Below are 18545 nucleotides of genomic sequence, written 5' to 3'. Positions count from 1 at the left end.
TCTGACACAGCATCCCCCTAAGCAAGTGGAGAAACAAATTGCACAGAAGAATTCACAGTCAAGAGGAAAAACGCCTCAGGCCTACCCATTCCCCTCGATCAAAGTTTGTCCTGGAGGGTCCCTGCCCGCCTCAGTCAATGCCGTTTTATTCACAGCAATTTCCTCCTAAATCCTCGACCAGCAAAAGGGCCAGCTGGAAATTTGACAGAGCTGGAATCCCTGGGTCAGCACCGATCTCGAAAATGAAGGCCTTAATTAAAATGGTTATTAAAAGCAATATTGCAGCGATTAAATGCACCCCCCGGGGGGTGAGGTCTGCGGCACTCTTTAATAGCCTTGGTTGTTATCCGGTATTTGGAAGCAAAACAACTCAAATTAGATTAAAATCCAGGAGGCGCTTGGCTCCTGCTGCATCACTTGGCTTCTTTGTGGCTGGGTAGATAGCAGAGACGGTTCAGTTCAAGGTTAATGTTTGGTTCTCGGGGGCTCGGAAGAAAAAGTAGCCCTGTCCTGCTTCTGTGGAAGCTTGTCGGGACAAATAAGGACACCAGAAGAGCCTGGCTGCAGGATCAGGCCAGTGGCCCATCGAGTCCAGCATCCTGTTCTCAAAGTGTCCAACCAAAAGCCTGCAAGCAAGCCTGGAGGACCACAAAAGAACTCTCCCTTCCTGTGGTTTCCAGCAACTGATATTCAAAAGCGTTTCTGCCTCTGAGAGTGAAGGTAACTCAAACACAGCTCTATTGCTCCGTGAAATTGCCCCACGCCTCTTTCAAAACCATCTAAACCGGTGGCCGTCACAGAATCTTGTGGGAGCGAATTCTACGGTTTTAACTATCACGTTCTGCGTTCCTCTAGCTGTCACAGGATACAGGCAGCACTTGAAGGACAATGGAAGACCACCTGCAGACACTGCCCCCCCTCCAGTTTCTATCTTCCCTACTGAATTTTGCTGCCTGGGTGGAGAGTGTAACTCAGGGAGGGTCCACCCCTGTGTGCCTTCCTCTCCAAGTGAAACCACCTTCCTCTCAGGCTGGAAAGCTGCTTGGCAGGCTGAGGAGAGCATGACTGTGTTTGCAGGGATGCCTCCACACTTTCATCTCCATCACAAATCAGGAGCAAGAGTGAGAGTGCAAGAGAGGAAGAAAGGGAGAGAGAGAGAGAGAGAGAGAGAGAGAGAGAGAGAGAGAGAGAGAAGATTGTCCCTTATTGCCCTGGCTTGTCAGACCAACAAAAGCTAAAGATTCGTGGTTCAGACGTAACAGGGAACCTGGGTTTAAAGGAAACCAGAATCTCGATAGCTACTAACCACAGTCCTAGACTGTGACTAGAGGGGGGAATGAATGGCTCCACATGCTGCCGGCTCTGGGAGTATGGTCACCAACTGCTGAACACAGCCCATTGTAAGGGGGCAGCGACCTGATCTAGCAGTCAACACAGGCCAGAACTCCCTTCCTCTTGCCTCTGCAAGCTGAGTCCCCTTGGCTCCCAAGGTAGCCAGGTTTTATTACTTGAGCCAGCTGAGAGCTTCCTAATCAACACATTGCCATATGGAGCAAAAAAACAATAACCTTGACTTTCTGGAGACGATGCCTCAATGGAAACGTCTGGTATCCATGCCGGTGGGGGGGGGGAATAGAATTTGGCAATCCACCCGATGCAGTCCTGTAAGCTTTATTCAGATTTAACAGCCAAAGGAGAGAAGGAAGGGCAAGAGAGGGACCTTGGAGCCAGGAGGCTCAGCCCAGCCACAAGAGAAAATAAAAGGATCATCTCAAGCAGGAAGACTGAATAAGCCTCCACCCACTGACCTTGGAGACAAGGCAATGGGAAGGTCCTAATGCAATTGGTGGCAGATCCTTGTTGAATCCACGCTGCTCTCCACACCACCATGGCCAACGAGAAACACACAGCAGAAGATCAACAGAACTGGGTCTCATCCAGACTGCTGTTTTATCATGCATGTATGCAGCAGCATGTAATTCACCCATGAGCAGCACATTTGAAATGGATTTACCCTGGACCACCTCGCTTTATCAGTTGTTCAGTAATGCTTCTCCAATACTCCTGCACTAATGCCTCTATACTTTTAACTCTGCCATTCCACGGTCCTTGTCTCACGCCCCACCCTACCCAACATAGCTGCACTAAGAGACCGTTGCACACACAGCTCCATCCAGACAAGCGAGAGGCATCATCGGTATTCAAGGGCAAAGTCTAGCCTGGCAAAAACACTCCAGGGGGATGCAAAGAAGGGCCCAGTGAGGAGTGCAACCTGGCAACAGTCCTGAGGACCAGAGAGAAAGGCCTCGAGGGCAGTTTTCAAACTTGACATTCCCGAACTCTGCTCTAAGCCAAGAAAAAAGAAGGTAAGGAACTACATTAAAAGATTAAAAGGGATGCGGGTGGCGCTGTGGGTTAAACCACAGAGCCTAGGACTTGCTGATCATAAGGTTGGCGGTTCGAATCCCGTTGCTCAGTCCCTGCTCCTGCCAACCTAGCAGTTCGAAAGCACGTCAAAGTGCAAGTAGATAAATAGGTATCACTCTGGTGGGAAGGTAAACGGTGTTTCCGTGCACTGCTCTGGTTCGCCAGAAGTGGCTCAGTCATGCATGACCCGGAGGCTCCCTTGGCCAATAAATTGAGATGAGCGCCACAACCCCAGAATCGGCCATGACTGGACCTAATGGTCAGGGGTCGCTTTACCTTTACCTTACATTAAAAGATCAAGATCACACCAACTTCAGAGTCTTTCAGACCCTCTTATTTATTTACTTATTTGTTTGTTTATTTATTTGCATTATTATTCTTATTATCTCGACTAATATCCCACCCCTCCTGCTGAAGGAGCCCAGGGCGGCAGAACAGATTCTTTGGCATGTTGATTTCTGCTGGCAAAACGGGCACGACACAAGCAAAAGTCTCCACCTCACCAGCTCAGACGCTGTTTCTCAAAGCATTGCTTTTTTAAATAAAGTCCTACCAGGCACATACTCGAGAAGTGTCACAACACGCAACACTGGCTATGTTTCCGCCTGGGAATTAGGTCGACAGGCCCGGCTGGGCTCGCGTTCCTCAATTATCATCACCGAGGCAGCGATGAGGCCGGCCAAATTTCAGAGAAGGAAACAAAACAAAAGGCGAGAGAGTTCTCACTTGGGGACTTCTCTGCCCAGAGCCCAGCCGTTTCTAACTGATTGATCTGGCCTGGTCTCCAGCCACGATGCCATTGTAAAATTAGGGAAGGAAGTCCCTTGGCTCCTGCAGGCGGGAAAGAACAGCACGTAGCAGGGAAAGTGTCATTAATTCTCTGTTGCAGGGGCGAGGGAGCCCTGGCCCTTCAAATGTCGGTGGATTACAACTCCCATCAGCTCCAGTCATTGGAGGGATCACAGGTTACATACCCTGCTCTGCCTGGAAGGGTTCAAGATTCAGGTACCGGTAGGTAGCCATGTTGGTCTGATGCAGTAGAATTATATACAGTGGTACCTCTGGATGTGAACGGGACCTGCGTCTGCGCGGCTCACGATTCGCCGCTTCCGCACATGCTGTCATTTTGACCATCTGCGCACGCGCTCCGTTACTTCCGGGTCGCCGCAGCGTACAACCCGAAAATACTCATCCCGAAGCTACTTCAACCCGAGGTATGACTGTATATAGAAATAAAGAAATAGTCTAGCAGCACTAGGACTTGCCGATCAGAAGGTCGGCGGTTTGAATCCCCGCTACGGGGTGAGCTCCTGTTGCTCAGTCCTTGCTCCTGCCAATCTAGCAGTTCGAAAGCACGTCAAAGTGCAAGCAGATAAATAGGTACCGCTGTGGCAGGAAGGTAAATGGCATTTCCGTGCGCTGCTCTGGTTTCGCCAGAAGCAGCTTAGTCATGCTGGCCACATGACCCAGAAAAACTGTCTGCGGACAAACATTGGCTCCCTCGGCCAATAAAGCGAGATGAGCACCGCAACCCCAGAGTCAGTCACGACTAGACCTAATGGTCAGGGGTCCCTTTACCTTTAGCACCTTAGAGACCAACTAAGTTTGTTCTTAGTATGAGCTTTCATGTGCATGAACACTTCTTCAGAAGGGTTCAGGCAGTGTCCAGCGACCTGGAAAGATAGCTCATCTAGGAGAAGGAAAACTCTGGTCCAAAACCTCCTCTGCCTTGTGGGACATATTTGGGAGAAGGAAAAGCCTAAGTAAACTCTACACAAATCTGGCGTGGAGTCCCTAAAATGGTGGGTTTCCTGCAGTCAAGCTGGTGCCAAACGTATCGTTCTGCTTTTCTTTGGACCACATCTGCGAGGCCAAGGGGGGGGGGTCTTGTCATCTGGGCAGCCCAGGACCTCCATACACACTGCCCAGCCTTGTGCCCCAAGGGGTCACTTAGTTGCTGCGAAAACAGTGGTTTGACTTCACCCCCGGAGGCGCACTCCATTGTCTCTCGAGACAGACAAATACCAACAAGAATGCATCTTCTGAACTTATTATTACTTATTATTTACCCACCCTTTACCCTAAGCTCAAGGGCCGGTTATTACATTAAAACACAGTATTAAAAAGTTTTAAACCACCACCAGTCACAAAAGTAATGGGGGTCCCAAAATATACCATCTCGTGTGTCAGAAGCCCAGGGTAAAGAGTTGTTCCAAACAGTTTAAAAGTAATCTTTACTTGCCATATTTTTTTAATGATCCAAGATGTTCTGCAATTTTTTTCCATAAGGGCAGTGTGCTGTATATCCTAGCCATTTTCCTGTGTTGGGTTAATAGAGGTCTACCTACAGCTGTGAGGAAGATTACAAGTCTTTGAACATTAAAATCCTTATAATTTAGGAGAGCAAGCTTAAGAATCAGGGTGCAATATGTGTCTTGTAATAGTGGAAACCCTTGTAAAAACCTGCTTCCAAAAACGGTTGTGTACATTTGCAGTCCCACCACCTGCCACATTATGATCCAATCTGTTTAGAACCTCTCCAGCACATCAGACTAATTTGAGGATTTATCCCATGACATTTCACATGGGCATACTGGCATCTGTGTAGGGTTTTAATGCTTATTTTATTATAGCGGCCACCGATTTAAAGGGTTCCCCCTACCCAAAAAATGTTTTGCTAGTTTTCATGACAAATTTCACAATGTAGGTCCATTTGGTTTTTAGTGAGGTTAAATTTCCTGACATCTGGTTACAAATATTTTTTATACATACAGTCGTACATCAGAAGTCGAACAGAATCTGTTCCGGAATTCCATTCGAATTCGAAACGTTCGACTTCCAAAGCATGTCTTTTGATTGGCTGCAGGAAGCTCCTGCAGCCAATCAGAAGCCGCGGAAGCCCCGTCAGATGTTCAGCTTCCAAAAGAACGTTCGAAAACCGGAACACTCACTTCTGGTTTTTTATTGTTCAGGAACCGGAACATGCGACTCCCAAGGTGTTTGGGTGCCGAGGTACGACTGTATTGGAAAATCGTTCCCTGGGTGTGTGTATGGAATGATAAATTAATTGCTCAATGGGCTTTAAAGGTCTTTTTGCTTGAGATAAAACTATTTGATTAGCTGAGAAATGTATCTTTTGAGGTATGAGCAGCCAGCTTGTTTCCAGATCTCTGAATTTTTCTTTTAGTTACTCTCCTATCAGAGGGTTTTATTTTTTGTAGCGGTCTCTTTATCACGTGCAATCCCTTCTGTTTCCAACCACTGAATTGCATTTCTCTTGGCAATTATTTAAGATGCCTGTTTTGTAGGTGAGGAGGTACAGGAAGAAAAACGTGATTTTTAAACATATTGATAGCAAGTGCCACATAATGTCTGTTCTGCGCTTGTAAGCAATCAATATTTTAGCGCTTGTTCAAACAAGCCTACCCAGATATGCAAAGTTGACATGCATCTTTGCCTTGTAATGTAAGGGTTGTATCCTATACTAATGCTACTCAGAGTAGACCTGCTGAAAGTAATGGACATTATGGTCATTAATGTCAATGAGTTTACTCCAAGTAGAACTTTGCTGCATACAAGCCCCCATATTTTTTTTACATAAACTGCTCACCATACTTGTAATCTGAACTTTCACCAATTATTTTAACATATATTTTATTTTATAGAAACAACACAGATGATTTTACAGTTAGCGATTTACAAACTGTTAAATAAATAAAGAAGAAGAGAGAGTGCCTGAGCAATATCAGTCAGCAAAAGAAATAAAGAGATTGTAAAAACTGCGCAGCAAAAAGTTAGGCTGACATTAGCTGAACTTGCAATGTCTTCAGGGGAAAAGAGGGTGTGTGAGGTCCAATTTCAGACTTAGATGGATGCAAGCCTAGCTTTGCCATAGATAATAAACTTTTTATCGTCTCTGGAAAATCAGCATCAGTGTCTCCGGGGGCATCATTTGTGCTTTGCCTAGAACGGTTGAAAAAAGAGATAGAAATGCAACTATTGGACTTCCGGAGGCGGCGCGACCGGTAATGGCTGCCTTCTCCGAGTAAGGAGAAGGGAGCTCCGCTGTAAACGGGTCGTCCGCTACGGCGAAGCGGAGACCCATTTAGAAAAACCACAGGTGGCAGAAGCCTGTGGTCTCGGGACCCGGCGGGCGCCAGAAGCAGCCCCCAAAACGTTGAAGGGACCCCGTAAGGGGCTCCGGATCGCGGAGGGGGTAGCGGCGCTGTGGGTCGTTGCGCAAACAGCGAAGTGAAGCCGCATTGCTGTTGCCGGTCAGCGCTGTCCTTTCTTCCTGCAACTTTTCTGAACTTTGGAAACTACAACCCGTGAGTAAATTTGGACATTGAAAACTTTCTGAAACTTTTGTCAACTTTCTGAAACTTTTTGAGAACTTTATGAAACTTTTAAAACTTTTTTAAAAAGTTGAAATCTGGCTGAAAACGGAGTGAGGATAAGCAGGAAGCCCATCTCCCGCTATACTGAACTTTAAGCAAAGAGCAGGAGGAGTGGAGACAAAAAGTTATGCGTTAACTAAATGCTGGCACCCTGTTAAAGCAGTTTTCTGAGTGAAAGACTTTGAGCTATTGACTTTTGCTGGTCATATTCGGGGTGCACTGATATCCTTCTTCTGTGGTACCAGTGGATTATAAAATAAATAAGAATCTCTGGTGCTGGAGCTGCCTGGATGAGCACCAGTTTGCAACTTTGGATACATTGAATTCAGGTTTTGAAAAATTCTGAGTTGGAACTGGATACTTTGAAACTGTTGCAGTCAAGGCACTGTAAGAAACACTGTTTTGCTTTAAGTTTTACTCTGCTAAAAATAATACATTGTGGAGGCGATAGACATGGACTTAAATTTATAAGTTTAACTTGGATTTGATCTTTTCCCTGAAGACGTATTAAGCTCCCTCTAGAGGATTTTGGACTTACAGCAGTGACTTTGTTTTACTTTCCCTTTCCCGGCCTCTGTTTGACTATTGCATCTGGGACTCTGCTTTCTCATGGGAACAACTTGGATTGACCTTGGATTACAGATAACTTTGGAATGAGTGGCGCAAGGAGAAGAGGAAGGACTAAACAAACAACTCTAACTTTATCTGCAGCCTCACAGCGTAGATCTTCTGTGCCGGCCTTGCCTTCCACTTTGCCTCCAGACATAGAGGCGGCCTCCCTAATACAGGCAGGGGAGGGTGAGACAGAGGAGCTGCACCTGGGAGATATGGCTTCAGGGACAAGTAGCTCTGTCTTGGAGAAAATTTTGGAGAAACTGGAGGCTCTGGACAAGAAGGCTGATTTGCATACAGCTAAAATTGAACAGAACACAGAAAGCTTGAATAAGCTGACTGGACAAGTTGCACAGAATGCCCAGTCTATTGGAGAATTAAAGGAGGCTGTAGGTGAAAATCGTAAACTGGCTGAAGATACTAGTCAAAGATTGGAAGAACTTGAGAAAGAAGTAAGACCACTCAGCAAACAAGTTGGAGAACATCAGATTTACTTTTTGATGACAGAACTGCGAAACAGGGAGACCAACTTGAGGATACGGTCAATACCAGAGGTGGAAGAAGATAATTTTATTGAATTTCTAACTAAGGAATTTGCCAAGTTTTGGAAGTTAGAGGAAAAAGACTTTAAAATTGTATCTGCTTTCAGGCTTGGCAGAGTCAGAAGGACAGAGAAGCCCAGAGATTGTTTGATAACACTGAGATCAAAGGGGGAAAGGGACAAGATTTTGGGCCTGCACTACGAAAAGTCACTAGACATTTTGGGCAAGAGAATTGAAATCTACAAGGACATTCCTAAGCAGTTGCTGGACTTTAGATCTAACTACACGGAATTGGCAAGACTGTTGAGAAGCAACGCAATTATCTTCAGGTGGGAGTTTCCACAAGGATTATCCTTTACCTACAGAGGGAGAAAGATCAAAATCAAAACAGTGGAAGATAGAGACAAGTTTTTGGGAGCACACGGAGAAGACCTCCACAAAGGACTTGGATTGCCAGCGCCAGAACTTCCAGGGGAGCCCGCCCCCTCGGATCCTCAAGGACCGGAGAACAAGGTACCACCCCAGAAAGAATAACCAGACCTATCCAGGATGTCTCTGCAGCTTTTGAGTTGGAACATAAATGGCTGTAACAGTCCCGAAAAAAGGTCTAAAATTTTTCATATTTTAAAAAAGGAACAATTGGACATTATATGCTTACAAGAAACACATGTGATTAGGCTCCATAGAAAGGTGTTAATAAATAAAAGGCTTGGTCAAGAATTTATATCATCGGATACAGTTAAAAAGAGAGGTGTAGTGATCTATGCAAAAGAGAGCCTTTCACCAAAATTTCTCTTTAAAGATGAAAGTGGAAGAATCCTCGCAATAGAAGTACAGTATCAAGGAGAAAAAATTTTGATATTAGGAATTTATGCTCCAAATGAAGGAAAATCGGATTTTTATAAGAAGTTGCACGAGATCATGCTGGATTATCTGGATTACAACAACGTCATTATGATGGGGGACATGAACGGGGTCGTATCAACAAATATGGATAAGTCACAGAACCAGAACATTACTAAAGAGGGAAGACTACCTAAGACCTTTTTTGAAATGACTGACAATATGGACTGGGTTGACATCTGGAGAGTTAGAAACCCCCTGGGAAGAGAAGGAACATTCTTTTCTGAAGCTCAATTGACTTGGACACGAATCGACCAAATATGGATAACTAGAAGTCTGGCACCTAAGGTGAGGAAGGTGGAAATCTGCCCCAAAACATGCTCCGACCATAACGCCTTGAGAATGGATATGACATTGATCCCAATCGGCTCCTTTAGATGGAAGATGAATGATGGCCTGTTTAGAGATCAAAGAATTGTAAAGAAGGCCCAAAAAACCTTAAAGGACTATTTTGAGATTAATTTGAACACTACGGTGGAAAAAAGAACTATCTGGGATGCAAGTAAAGCTGTGATGAGAGGGTTCTTGATTCAACAGAATTCCTTAAAGAAAAGACTGCAAAATGAAAAGAAAGATAAAATTCTGGAAAGTATCAAAGAGTTGGAGAAGAAGTTAAGATCTAACCCGAAGTCCCAACCGATTCTGAGAGAAATCAAACTTTATCAGGCGCAATATTCCAAGCTGATAAATCAGGAAATAGAATGGAAGATTAAAACAATGAAACAAAAAACTTTTGAATCGGCAAATAAATGTGGGAAACTGCTAGCTTGGCAGTTGAAAAGGAGACAAAGATTAAATACAGTAACAAACTTAGAGGTTGAAGGAAGGAACATTCAGAACCCGGGAGAGATTAGAAAGTGCTTCCAGAGGTATTTTAAAAAGTTATATACTCAAGGGCCACAAGATGAAATAGAGATTACACAATTTTTGGAGAGAAATGGATTAGCAAAGCTGTCAGAAGAAAATAGAACAATTTTAAATGGCAAAATAACACGACAAGAGATTGAACAGGCCATCCTGAGTCTGAAACAGGGCAAATCACCAGGGCCAGATGGACTGACCTCTAACTACTATAAGACATTGAAGGATTATTTGATACAACCTTTGTTGGAGGTCAGTAATGAAATAATGGAGGGGAAGAAGGCGCCTGAATCGTGGAAAGAAGCATTTATCACATTGATTCCAAAGTCAGAAACTGAAAAGACACAACTCAAGAATTACCGTCCCATCTCCCTTTTAAATGTGGATTACAAAATATTTGCAGATGTTTTGGCACGAAGATTTAAGAAAGTTTTAAGTGAGATAATCCATAAAGACCAGGCAGGCTTTCTCCCGGGCAGACATATGTTTACTAACACAAGGAACATCATAGACATATTGGAACTTTTACAAACAAACATAAACACTAAAGCAGTTTTAATTTTTATAGACGCGGAGAAAGCCTTTGACAACATTTCTTGGAAATTTATGAAGGGGAATTTAAAAGAAATGGGAGTGGGACGGGGGTTTGAGAACGGGATTGAGGCAATATATTCAGAACAAAAGGCTAAACTGATAGTTAACAATGTGGTTACAGAAGAGTTTAAAATTGAAAAAGGTACACGACAAGGCTGCCCGATTTCCCCATTACTGTTTATTTCGGTTCTGGAAGTGCTCCTGAATATGATTAGGGGGGACCGGTTGGTGGAAGGGATTCAGGTCGGAGCGAAACAATATAAACTTAAAGCTTTTGCAGATGACCTAGTTCTGACATTACAGGAGCCGGAGTCTAGTTTGAAAAGAGTACTACAACTGATTCAAAACTTTGGTCGAGTGGCAGGATTTAAGTTAAATAAGCAAAAAACTAAAGTTTTGGGGAAAAACATGACAGATATTGAGTTGGAACAGCTTCAGAAAGAGACAGAACTAAATGTGGTTAAAAAAGTTAAATACCTAGGGGTAAACATAACAGCAAAAAATCTGAGTTTATTTAAAGATAATTATGAAAAATGTTGGTCAGAGATTAAGAGAGACTTGGATAGTTGGTCAAGACTAAAACTTTCTTTGTTAGGCCGAATAGCTGCCATCAAGATGAATGTATTGCCAAAAATGTTATTTTTGTTTCAGACACTGCAGATTGTAGACAAGACAGAGTGCTTCCGGAAGTGGCAGAAAGATATTTCTAAATTTGTCTGGCAGGGCAAAAAGCCCAGAATCAAATTTAAAATATTAACAGATGCGAAAGAAAGAGGGGGCTTTGCCCTGCCAGATTTAAAGTTGTATTATGAAGCTGCAGCTTTCTGCTGGTTAAAAGATTGGTTACTTCTTGAAGATACGGATGTCTTGGATTTGGAAGGTTTTAATAATGCGTTTGGATGGCATGCATATTTATGGTATGATAAAGTTAAGATAAATAAGGCCTTCAAGAACCATATTGTCAGAAAATCAGTTTTTAATGTCTGGACAAAATATAAAGACTTACTGGAGAATAAAACTCCGAGGTGGCTGTCACCCCTGGAGGCTAAGGCTCGGAAAAGAGCCAATATGGAGGCCAACTGGCCAAAATATTGGGAGATAATAGAAAAGGATGGTGACAACTGGAAATTGCAGAGTTTAGAAAAGATGAGAGACAAAGTGCGAGACTGGTTACACTATGCTCAGATTAAAGAAGTGTTTAAAAATGACAAAAAGCTAGGATTCCAAGTGGAAAAGTCAAAGTTAGAAACTGAACTGTTAGAACCTAAGACTAAGGTACTTTCAAGAATGTATAACTTGCTGCTGAAATGGAACACACATGACGAAATGGTAAAATCAACAATGATAAAATGGGCGCAGGATATTGGGTATAATATTATGTTTGAAGATTGGGAAAGGTTGTGGACCTCTGGGCTGAACTTCACTGCATGTAATGCGTTGAAGGAAAATGTGATGAAAATGATGTATAGATGGTACATGACCCCTGTTAAACTGGCTAAAATATACCATTCGTCTGATAGCAAATGTTGGAAATGTAAGGAAAATGAAGGAACATTTTTTCACCTCTGGTGGACCTGCCCTAGAGTGAAGGCCTTTTGGGAGAAGATATATAATGAATTAAAAAAGGTGTTTAAATACACCTTTACTAAGAAATCAGAGGCCTTTCTCCTGGGTATTGTCGGCCAGAGTGTGTTAAAAGAGGACAGAACATTCTTTTTGTACGCAACAACAGCAGCAAGAATATTAATTGCCAAGAATTGGAAAACTCAGGAGCTACCCACTGTGGAAGAATGGCAGATGCAACTGATGGACTATATGCAATTAGCCGAGATGACCGGCAGAATTCGAGACCAGGGAGAAGAAAGGATGGAAGAAGACTGGAGGAAATTTAAGATTTATTTACAAAAATATTGTAATTTGGCTGAGTGCTGAATTGGATGCCAGTGCAGACAATTGTCTACCATTAAATTAGATTTAAGGCTGAATTATATGTCAAACCAAATTAAGATTATTAATTAAGATGAGTTAAATGATAATTTGTTTGAAATTAATTTAATAATGATGTAAGTGTATGCGGGAGGTGTGGGGGAGTCCCATGTAACAATTGAGAGATGTTAAATGGACAATGATAAGTGCTTATCTAATATATGCTTTATTTGAAAACTTTAATAAATATATTATAAAAAAAAAATAGAAATGCAACTATTGATCTTGTTCGGAGAAGAAAAAGTTTGCTGCTATACGTTGAGCAAGCAATTTGGAGAAAGGTGAAATGGCTCTTCAGAATGGAAAAAAGAGAACAGATTTTTTCCCCTGGTTTCTGTGACATTAGCTATGTCTTCACATCTAGGCTGTAGGTTTGCAAAATGCAAATTGCTCTCAATTAACCGGATTGGAGCCAGCACAGAGGGGAAATTTCACCTTTTCCTCTCCAGAGGAAAGTCCCTCCTTAAAGCTGCTATTTTCTTGGGGCGGGGAGGAATTCCCCACTGGTACCTCTCTGATCCCCCACAGTGGAAGTGGTCTGCATTAAATTAAAATACTGTACAGTGGTATCTCAGGTTAAGTACTTAATTCGTTCCGGTGGTGCGTTCTTAACCTGAAACTGTTCTTAACCTGAAGCACCACTTTAGCTAATGGGGCCTCCTGCTGCCGCCGCGCCACCAGAGCACGATTTCTGTTCTCATCCTGAAGCAAAGTTCTTAACCCGTGGTACTATTTCTGGGTTAGCGGAGTCTGTAACCTGAAGCGTCTGTATAACCTGAAGTGTATGTAACCCAAGGTACCACTGTACTTACTTCTCATGAGCAAGCAATCTGCCTCTAGTATCCAGCACCTTGCCACCTAGCAGGTTAAAATTAAAACAAAGGCTCATCTCAATTGCAGAAACCGGGGATGGAATTCTTCTTGTAGGGAGCGCAACAGCATTGCTCCAAAGAACCTAGGGATACTGGGGTCACATCCACACCATATGTTCAAAACATGTGGTTCTCCCCGAAAGAATCCTGGGAACTGTAGTTCACCCCTCAAAGAGCTACAAATCCAAGCTAGCTCCCAGGATTCCTTGTGGGAAGGATCTATATATAGAAGGATGATTTACATTTGCAGTACCTCTCCAGGATTCACGGCAGGAGTCTCTCAAAGCCCTAGCTGGAGATGCCCGGGGTTCAACCTGGGAACCTTCTGCATGCAAGGCAGAGCTACAGCCCTTCCCATAGGACAGCTGAGTCAGTAGATCATGAGGCTCTTAATCTCAGTGTTGTGGGTTCAAGAACCCATGTTGGGCTAAAGATCCCTGCATTGCAAGGACAAGATGACCCTCGTGGTCCCTTCCAGCTCTTAGGATTCTATACCATTCTTCTATATACCGAGTTGCATCATTCTTCCATCTAGCTCAATATTTTGTACAGCAACAGGCAGGTGCTCTCTTGGGTTTCAGACAACAGCCTCCTCCATCTGCCCACAGCCACGATTTTGCTCCTGGCTTTAGTTTGGTAGACTTTGCAGTTATGCTATGTCTATATAGTATATGAGAAGTATCTTTTAAAAATATAAAGCAATTAAAAACAATTAATAACATCCAAAGCAAAAAGGTTTCAAATCAGAATGAGGCAGAACAACCAAATGACCACAAGCCGCTTTTTATGGCTTATAAAAGACACAAGAATCAAAACAGATAAAATCAACAGCCTTAAATGTAACCAACCACCTTTGGACCGAGGTCCTCCTTAATGATATAGCTATTTGTTCGGCAAACAATAGGTCAAAAATACTGGATGTGCAAATCGCCAAACAGCATCACCGGTTTGAACTTTTAGTGATGATGTTCATCTGGCCCCAGGGTCACTTCCAGATGGAATCCCTTAAGCATGCAAGGATATAAAAAACCCTCTCCTCCTCTAAAGGGGCCTCAAAACAAGGATTCAAAAATTATCCAGCTTGTTAGCCTTTCAAGTTGTGCAGCCTTGAGCTGTTATCTGGATCCTCCGGACTGAATTGAGAGCTCCCGCCGGTGTGGCCACTTAGAAATGATTTACACTTTTGCAAAACCCTCGAATGCAAGGACAAGGCCGTTCTCACACCCAGGTGCCTTCTTAATTAAATATCAGTATTCCTCAATCTTACTGGCATAGCTGTCAAAGGTAAAGGGAACTGCTAATTTCTCTGCCTTTTGATATTTTTCTTAGATGCCTTCAGTTATTTCCCGCCTCTATTGAGAGCCTTATATTTTGCCTCCTTCATCAGTTTCACTGGGTTCTCACACATATGGAATTGTCTTGCAAGTGCCCTGGCCTGTATTTTACTTACAAAAATATTTATATACCACTATTCATAAAAAAGGTGTTTAAGGCGACAGTGTATAAAACCATACAGTGAAAAATCATATAAAAAACTAAAAGCAGACATCAGCTAATTATTGTCAAAAGATATATTCTGAATTGCCTGCATAGTCCTGGTGGGATAGAGAAGTTTTCAGCAGGCATTTAAAATTTGAGACAGAAGGCGCCTGCTGAATCTCCAATGGCACGGCGTACCACAATAAAGAGTTAAGGTTCAGTTTCTTGCTGTTACTAGATGAGCCTTGCCAGCTTGTGGAACAACCAATGAAACTCCTGCAAATGATCTCAATAATTCTGACAGTAAGAGCTGTTGTACAGTGGAAGAGACTCCCACGAGAGGAAGTGGACTCTTCTTCCTTGGAGGCTTTTAAGCAGAGGTTGGAAGGCCACCTGTCATGTATGATCTAGCTGAGTTTCCTGAATTGCAGGGGGCTGGACTAGATGACCCTTGCGGTCCCTTTCAACTCTACAATTCTACAATTCTGAAAGAAGCAGCTATAAGGATCTCCTCCTTGCCCCCCCCCCACCGTGAACAATGTTTGGGGCCTGCACCCTACATGAACCAAGAGAATGGGAGATGGGCCAAATGGTCCGAGGCCGATTCAAATCCCAGAACATACAACCCTGAATAGCGGTCTAGCCAACATGTTAAAAGCCCTCGCCACATGTGGTAACAGAGAACAATTCTGCTTCACTTTTGGCGTCTCTGAAGGCAGCTATTGCAACTGCCCGGTGCTAACTTTATCCCGCTTTTCACAACTGTTCTTCGTCAAAACTGCTTTCCAGACCTCTTACTCATTGTAAGACACGAGAGAGAGAGAGAGAGAGAGAGAGAGAGAGAGAGAGCGAGAGAGAGAGAGAGTTCACAGTGTTTTCACCTTGGAGGCAACCAACACTGCAAGGAATCAATACATTCTGCAGGCCTTGTTGGGATTTTCAACAGGAAGGTATCCATTATCTGAATGAAACCAAGAAACCATGTGTTGGATTTATGATTGTGCACAAAAAAGTCACCAGAGATTCCAAACTAAGGCGCTTCAAGTGATTCCTCCTCCTTTTCACCTTGGAAGCCCCAGTGGGAAAGTGACGCACTGTCTGTCCACAGCCTCATAAAGCATGGTTTATGAAGTCACAGATGAGTGTCACAGCCGCACAATCCTCCCTTGGCGCTCCTCTTTTGTCCTTCTGCACCGCCCCCCCCCCCAGTGTGGAAGCAGCTTTGAGACACAGATCCTGGCTTGTGTTAAGCCAAACTTCTACATTTCCCCCTTCAGGGCCAGAGAACTCTTGCATAACATCATATCACAAGCCAGGATATTATGTGTGTGTGTGTTTGTGGAGATTGTCCCTTATTACCCTGGCTTGTCAAACCCACAAAAGCTAAAGATTTGTGGTTCAGACGTAACAGGGAACCTGGGCTTAAAGGAAACCAGAATCTCGATAGCTACTAGCCACAGTGGCTATCATGAGTCCTGAGGCGTTGCCGGGCTCAGGAGTGGGGTAGCGGGCCGAGGTGGAACAAGAGGGGGAATGGGAGCGAGACATGGGAGTGAGAGGCTGGAGGAAGTGGGTACCTGCCCCTAACTAGGGACTCATAACTCCCATCTCCCTCCTTTTCCCCCAGACATTTTGCACGCCTCCCTCCGAAGACAACCTGTCAACGGCACTGAGCACCTGCCCCGACTCTCTTTCATCCCACGCCCCCACACCCAAATCCGGCTCTCCTGCCCCACGCATAGAAAGCTTAAAAGTCACTATTAGTCTCCCCCGAGTTCCTTTCTCCTCCAAGGACTTCACACAGTGGCACTGGCAGCTCCTCTACAATTTAGGAAGCAACATTAGTGGAGGGGGGTGTTTTTTAAAAAAGGGAACAGGGTAGGTTGCCTAGTTACCATTGCAATCGTCTACTGAAAAAAGCCCTGGAAGCCCTTTGCTTAAGCAACCCCCCCCCATCCTTTTTCTACTTGCTTCTGTTTTGGAGAAGCTCGGTTCTCTTAAAAGCAAAAGCATCACACCTGGGGACGGACAAATCTTTTCCATTTCGGTTTCTGCCCGGCTTAGGGAAGGAGGAGCAATGCTCACGGGCATGACATCACCCACCCACCCCAAATCGCCCTCGCAAGCTAAGCTGGTACCTCTGGCCCTAACTGTTCCCCTACGAAAAACTTCACCACATGCCACTGGATAGAAGCCGTACAAATGTCCCAACAGGTATCCACATAAAACTGGTGTTTATAGGAAATATGTTCAAGATGTAGCCAAGGCTGCAGGGTCCTCAGACTGCTGCATATTAGACAATAGGTGTTTATCCTTCCAGGCTCCAAGTATAAGTCTCTTAGAGACCTAGAGCAAAATACAGTTTTCTTGTTCTTCCATTAATCCCCATACTAAAGGAATATCACTTAAAAGTACACGAGCAAACTGCATATATCAAGGATCAGATAGCTACAAAATTGAGGAGGACAACAACTTAAACCAAAAGTAATATATATCACTGGACATGTGCCCAAAGGATTTCCAGCATCATACCACATGCCATACTTGGCTTGCCAGTTTCCAGTTTCCCACCCCTTGAAGCAAAACAAGTACAGATAGAATCAAGCCCTAGAAAGAAAGAACACGTCACCCTCTTGTTATCTATATCTCTATATATTAACATTTCTTTTGCCTACAGACAATGTACACTGGGGGTGGGGGTGGGGGAGTGGCAGGGGGTTGGACTAGATGACCCTTGGCACCCCTTTCCAACCCAACAAATCTCTGATTCTATCACTTACGGCTGCGAGTGAGCAGTCTCGTAGCGCTCAAAGGCGTGGGAGAGGTCATGCTTGTTGTTCATGTAGCACTGCATACACAAGTCGTAATCGAAGCAGACCTTGCATTTCCACCGCATCCCGCGGATCCCGTGTTTCTTGCAGCAGTCGCAGATGATGTTGGGGTGGCGGACGCCTAATTGAGAGAGAAAGAAAGAGGCGAGAGTCGACATCAGCAGCTTCAGCAACCAAAGAGATCAAAGGGGTTAGAGAAACTCCCTTATGGAAGAAAGGTTATTAACACATGTGGCTTTCAGTAAGCAGGAGAGTGTGTGTGTTAGAGTAAGGTTATCAGATTTTTTTCAATGAATCTGGGGACACTTTAATTACATACATATATACATACTACATGTTTGGGACATTGATGCTGCAGCGATGGCGGTGGCAGAGGGGCGGCCGCCGCCTTGACCTCAACCGCCATGTTTCCCCTTCCTCCGAGGCTTCTATCTCCTTTCTCCATGAACCTGGGCAGCTCCTGAGTTGTTAGTTCTTCGGTGGTGGGGAAGCGGTGCACAGTGGGTCAGGCAGGAAGGTGGAGAAGGAGGGTGGAGAGTGGCGGCGGCAAGGCTCGGGCAGCACGATGCCTCCCTTCCCATCAAAACAGCCCCAATCCCCTTCCTACTTGCGTGCAAGCAGGAGGGGGTGGGATCCCTCAGCTGGGAAGCAAGGCTTCCTATTGCCTAACTGAGAGATCCCTTCCCCCTCCTGCTTGCACGCAAGCTCGGATAGGCAGCGTGTAGCCTCCCTTCACAGCTGAGAGATCCCCGCCCCGCTCCTGCTTGCATACAAGTAGGAGTTGGGAGGCTGTTCTGATAGGCAGCATGAAGCCTCCCTTCACAGCTTAGTTGCTGGGGTCAGGGAAGGTGGAGGCAGCCCGGAAGCCAGCCAGAGCCAACTGCTCCGGGCTGCTGAGACTGCCGCTATTGCGTTTCCTGGGGACATTAGATGAAATCTGGGGACATTCTGGGGATGGAATTTGTCCAGGGGCTTATTCGCAAATCCGGGGACTGTCCCCTGGAAACGGGGGATGTCTGGTAACCCTATGTTAGAGGTGTC

The 18545-nt window shown here is 44.5% G+C and overlaps 1 protein-coding gene across 5 annotated transcripts in view; it reads right to left on the bottom strand.

The window, feature by feature from the left end:
• Positions 1-18545, bottom strand: part of MIB2 (MIB E3 ubiquitin protein ligase 2) — an 83737-nt gene that overhangs the window by 33617 nt on the left and 31575 nt on the right. For all 5 annotated transcript variants that reach the window (XM_083628601.1, XM_083628604.1, XM_083628602.1 and 2 more), the window contains exon 3: positions 17454-17625. In XM_083628601.1, the coding sequence (XP_083484727.1) occupies positions 17454-17625 (172 nt within the window). The remainder of the gene's footprint in view (positions 1-17453; positions 17626-18545) is intronic.

The sequence above is a fragment of the Podarcis filfolensis genome (assembly GCF_964270895.1).
Source record: "Podarcis filfolensis genome assembly, chromosome: 8".
In the NCBI taxonomy this organism is placed as follows: domain Eukaryota; kingdom Metazoa; phylum Chordata; class Lepidosauria; order Squamata; family Lacertidae; genus Podarcis; species Podarcis filfolensis.
This window is presented reverse-complemented; position numbering and strand designations above follow the sequence as displayed.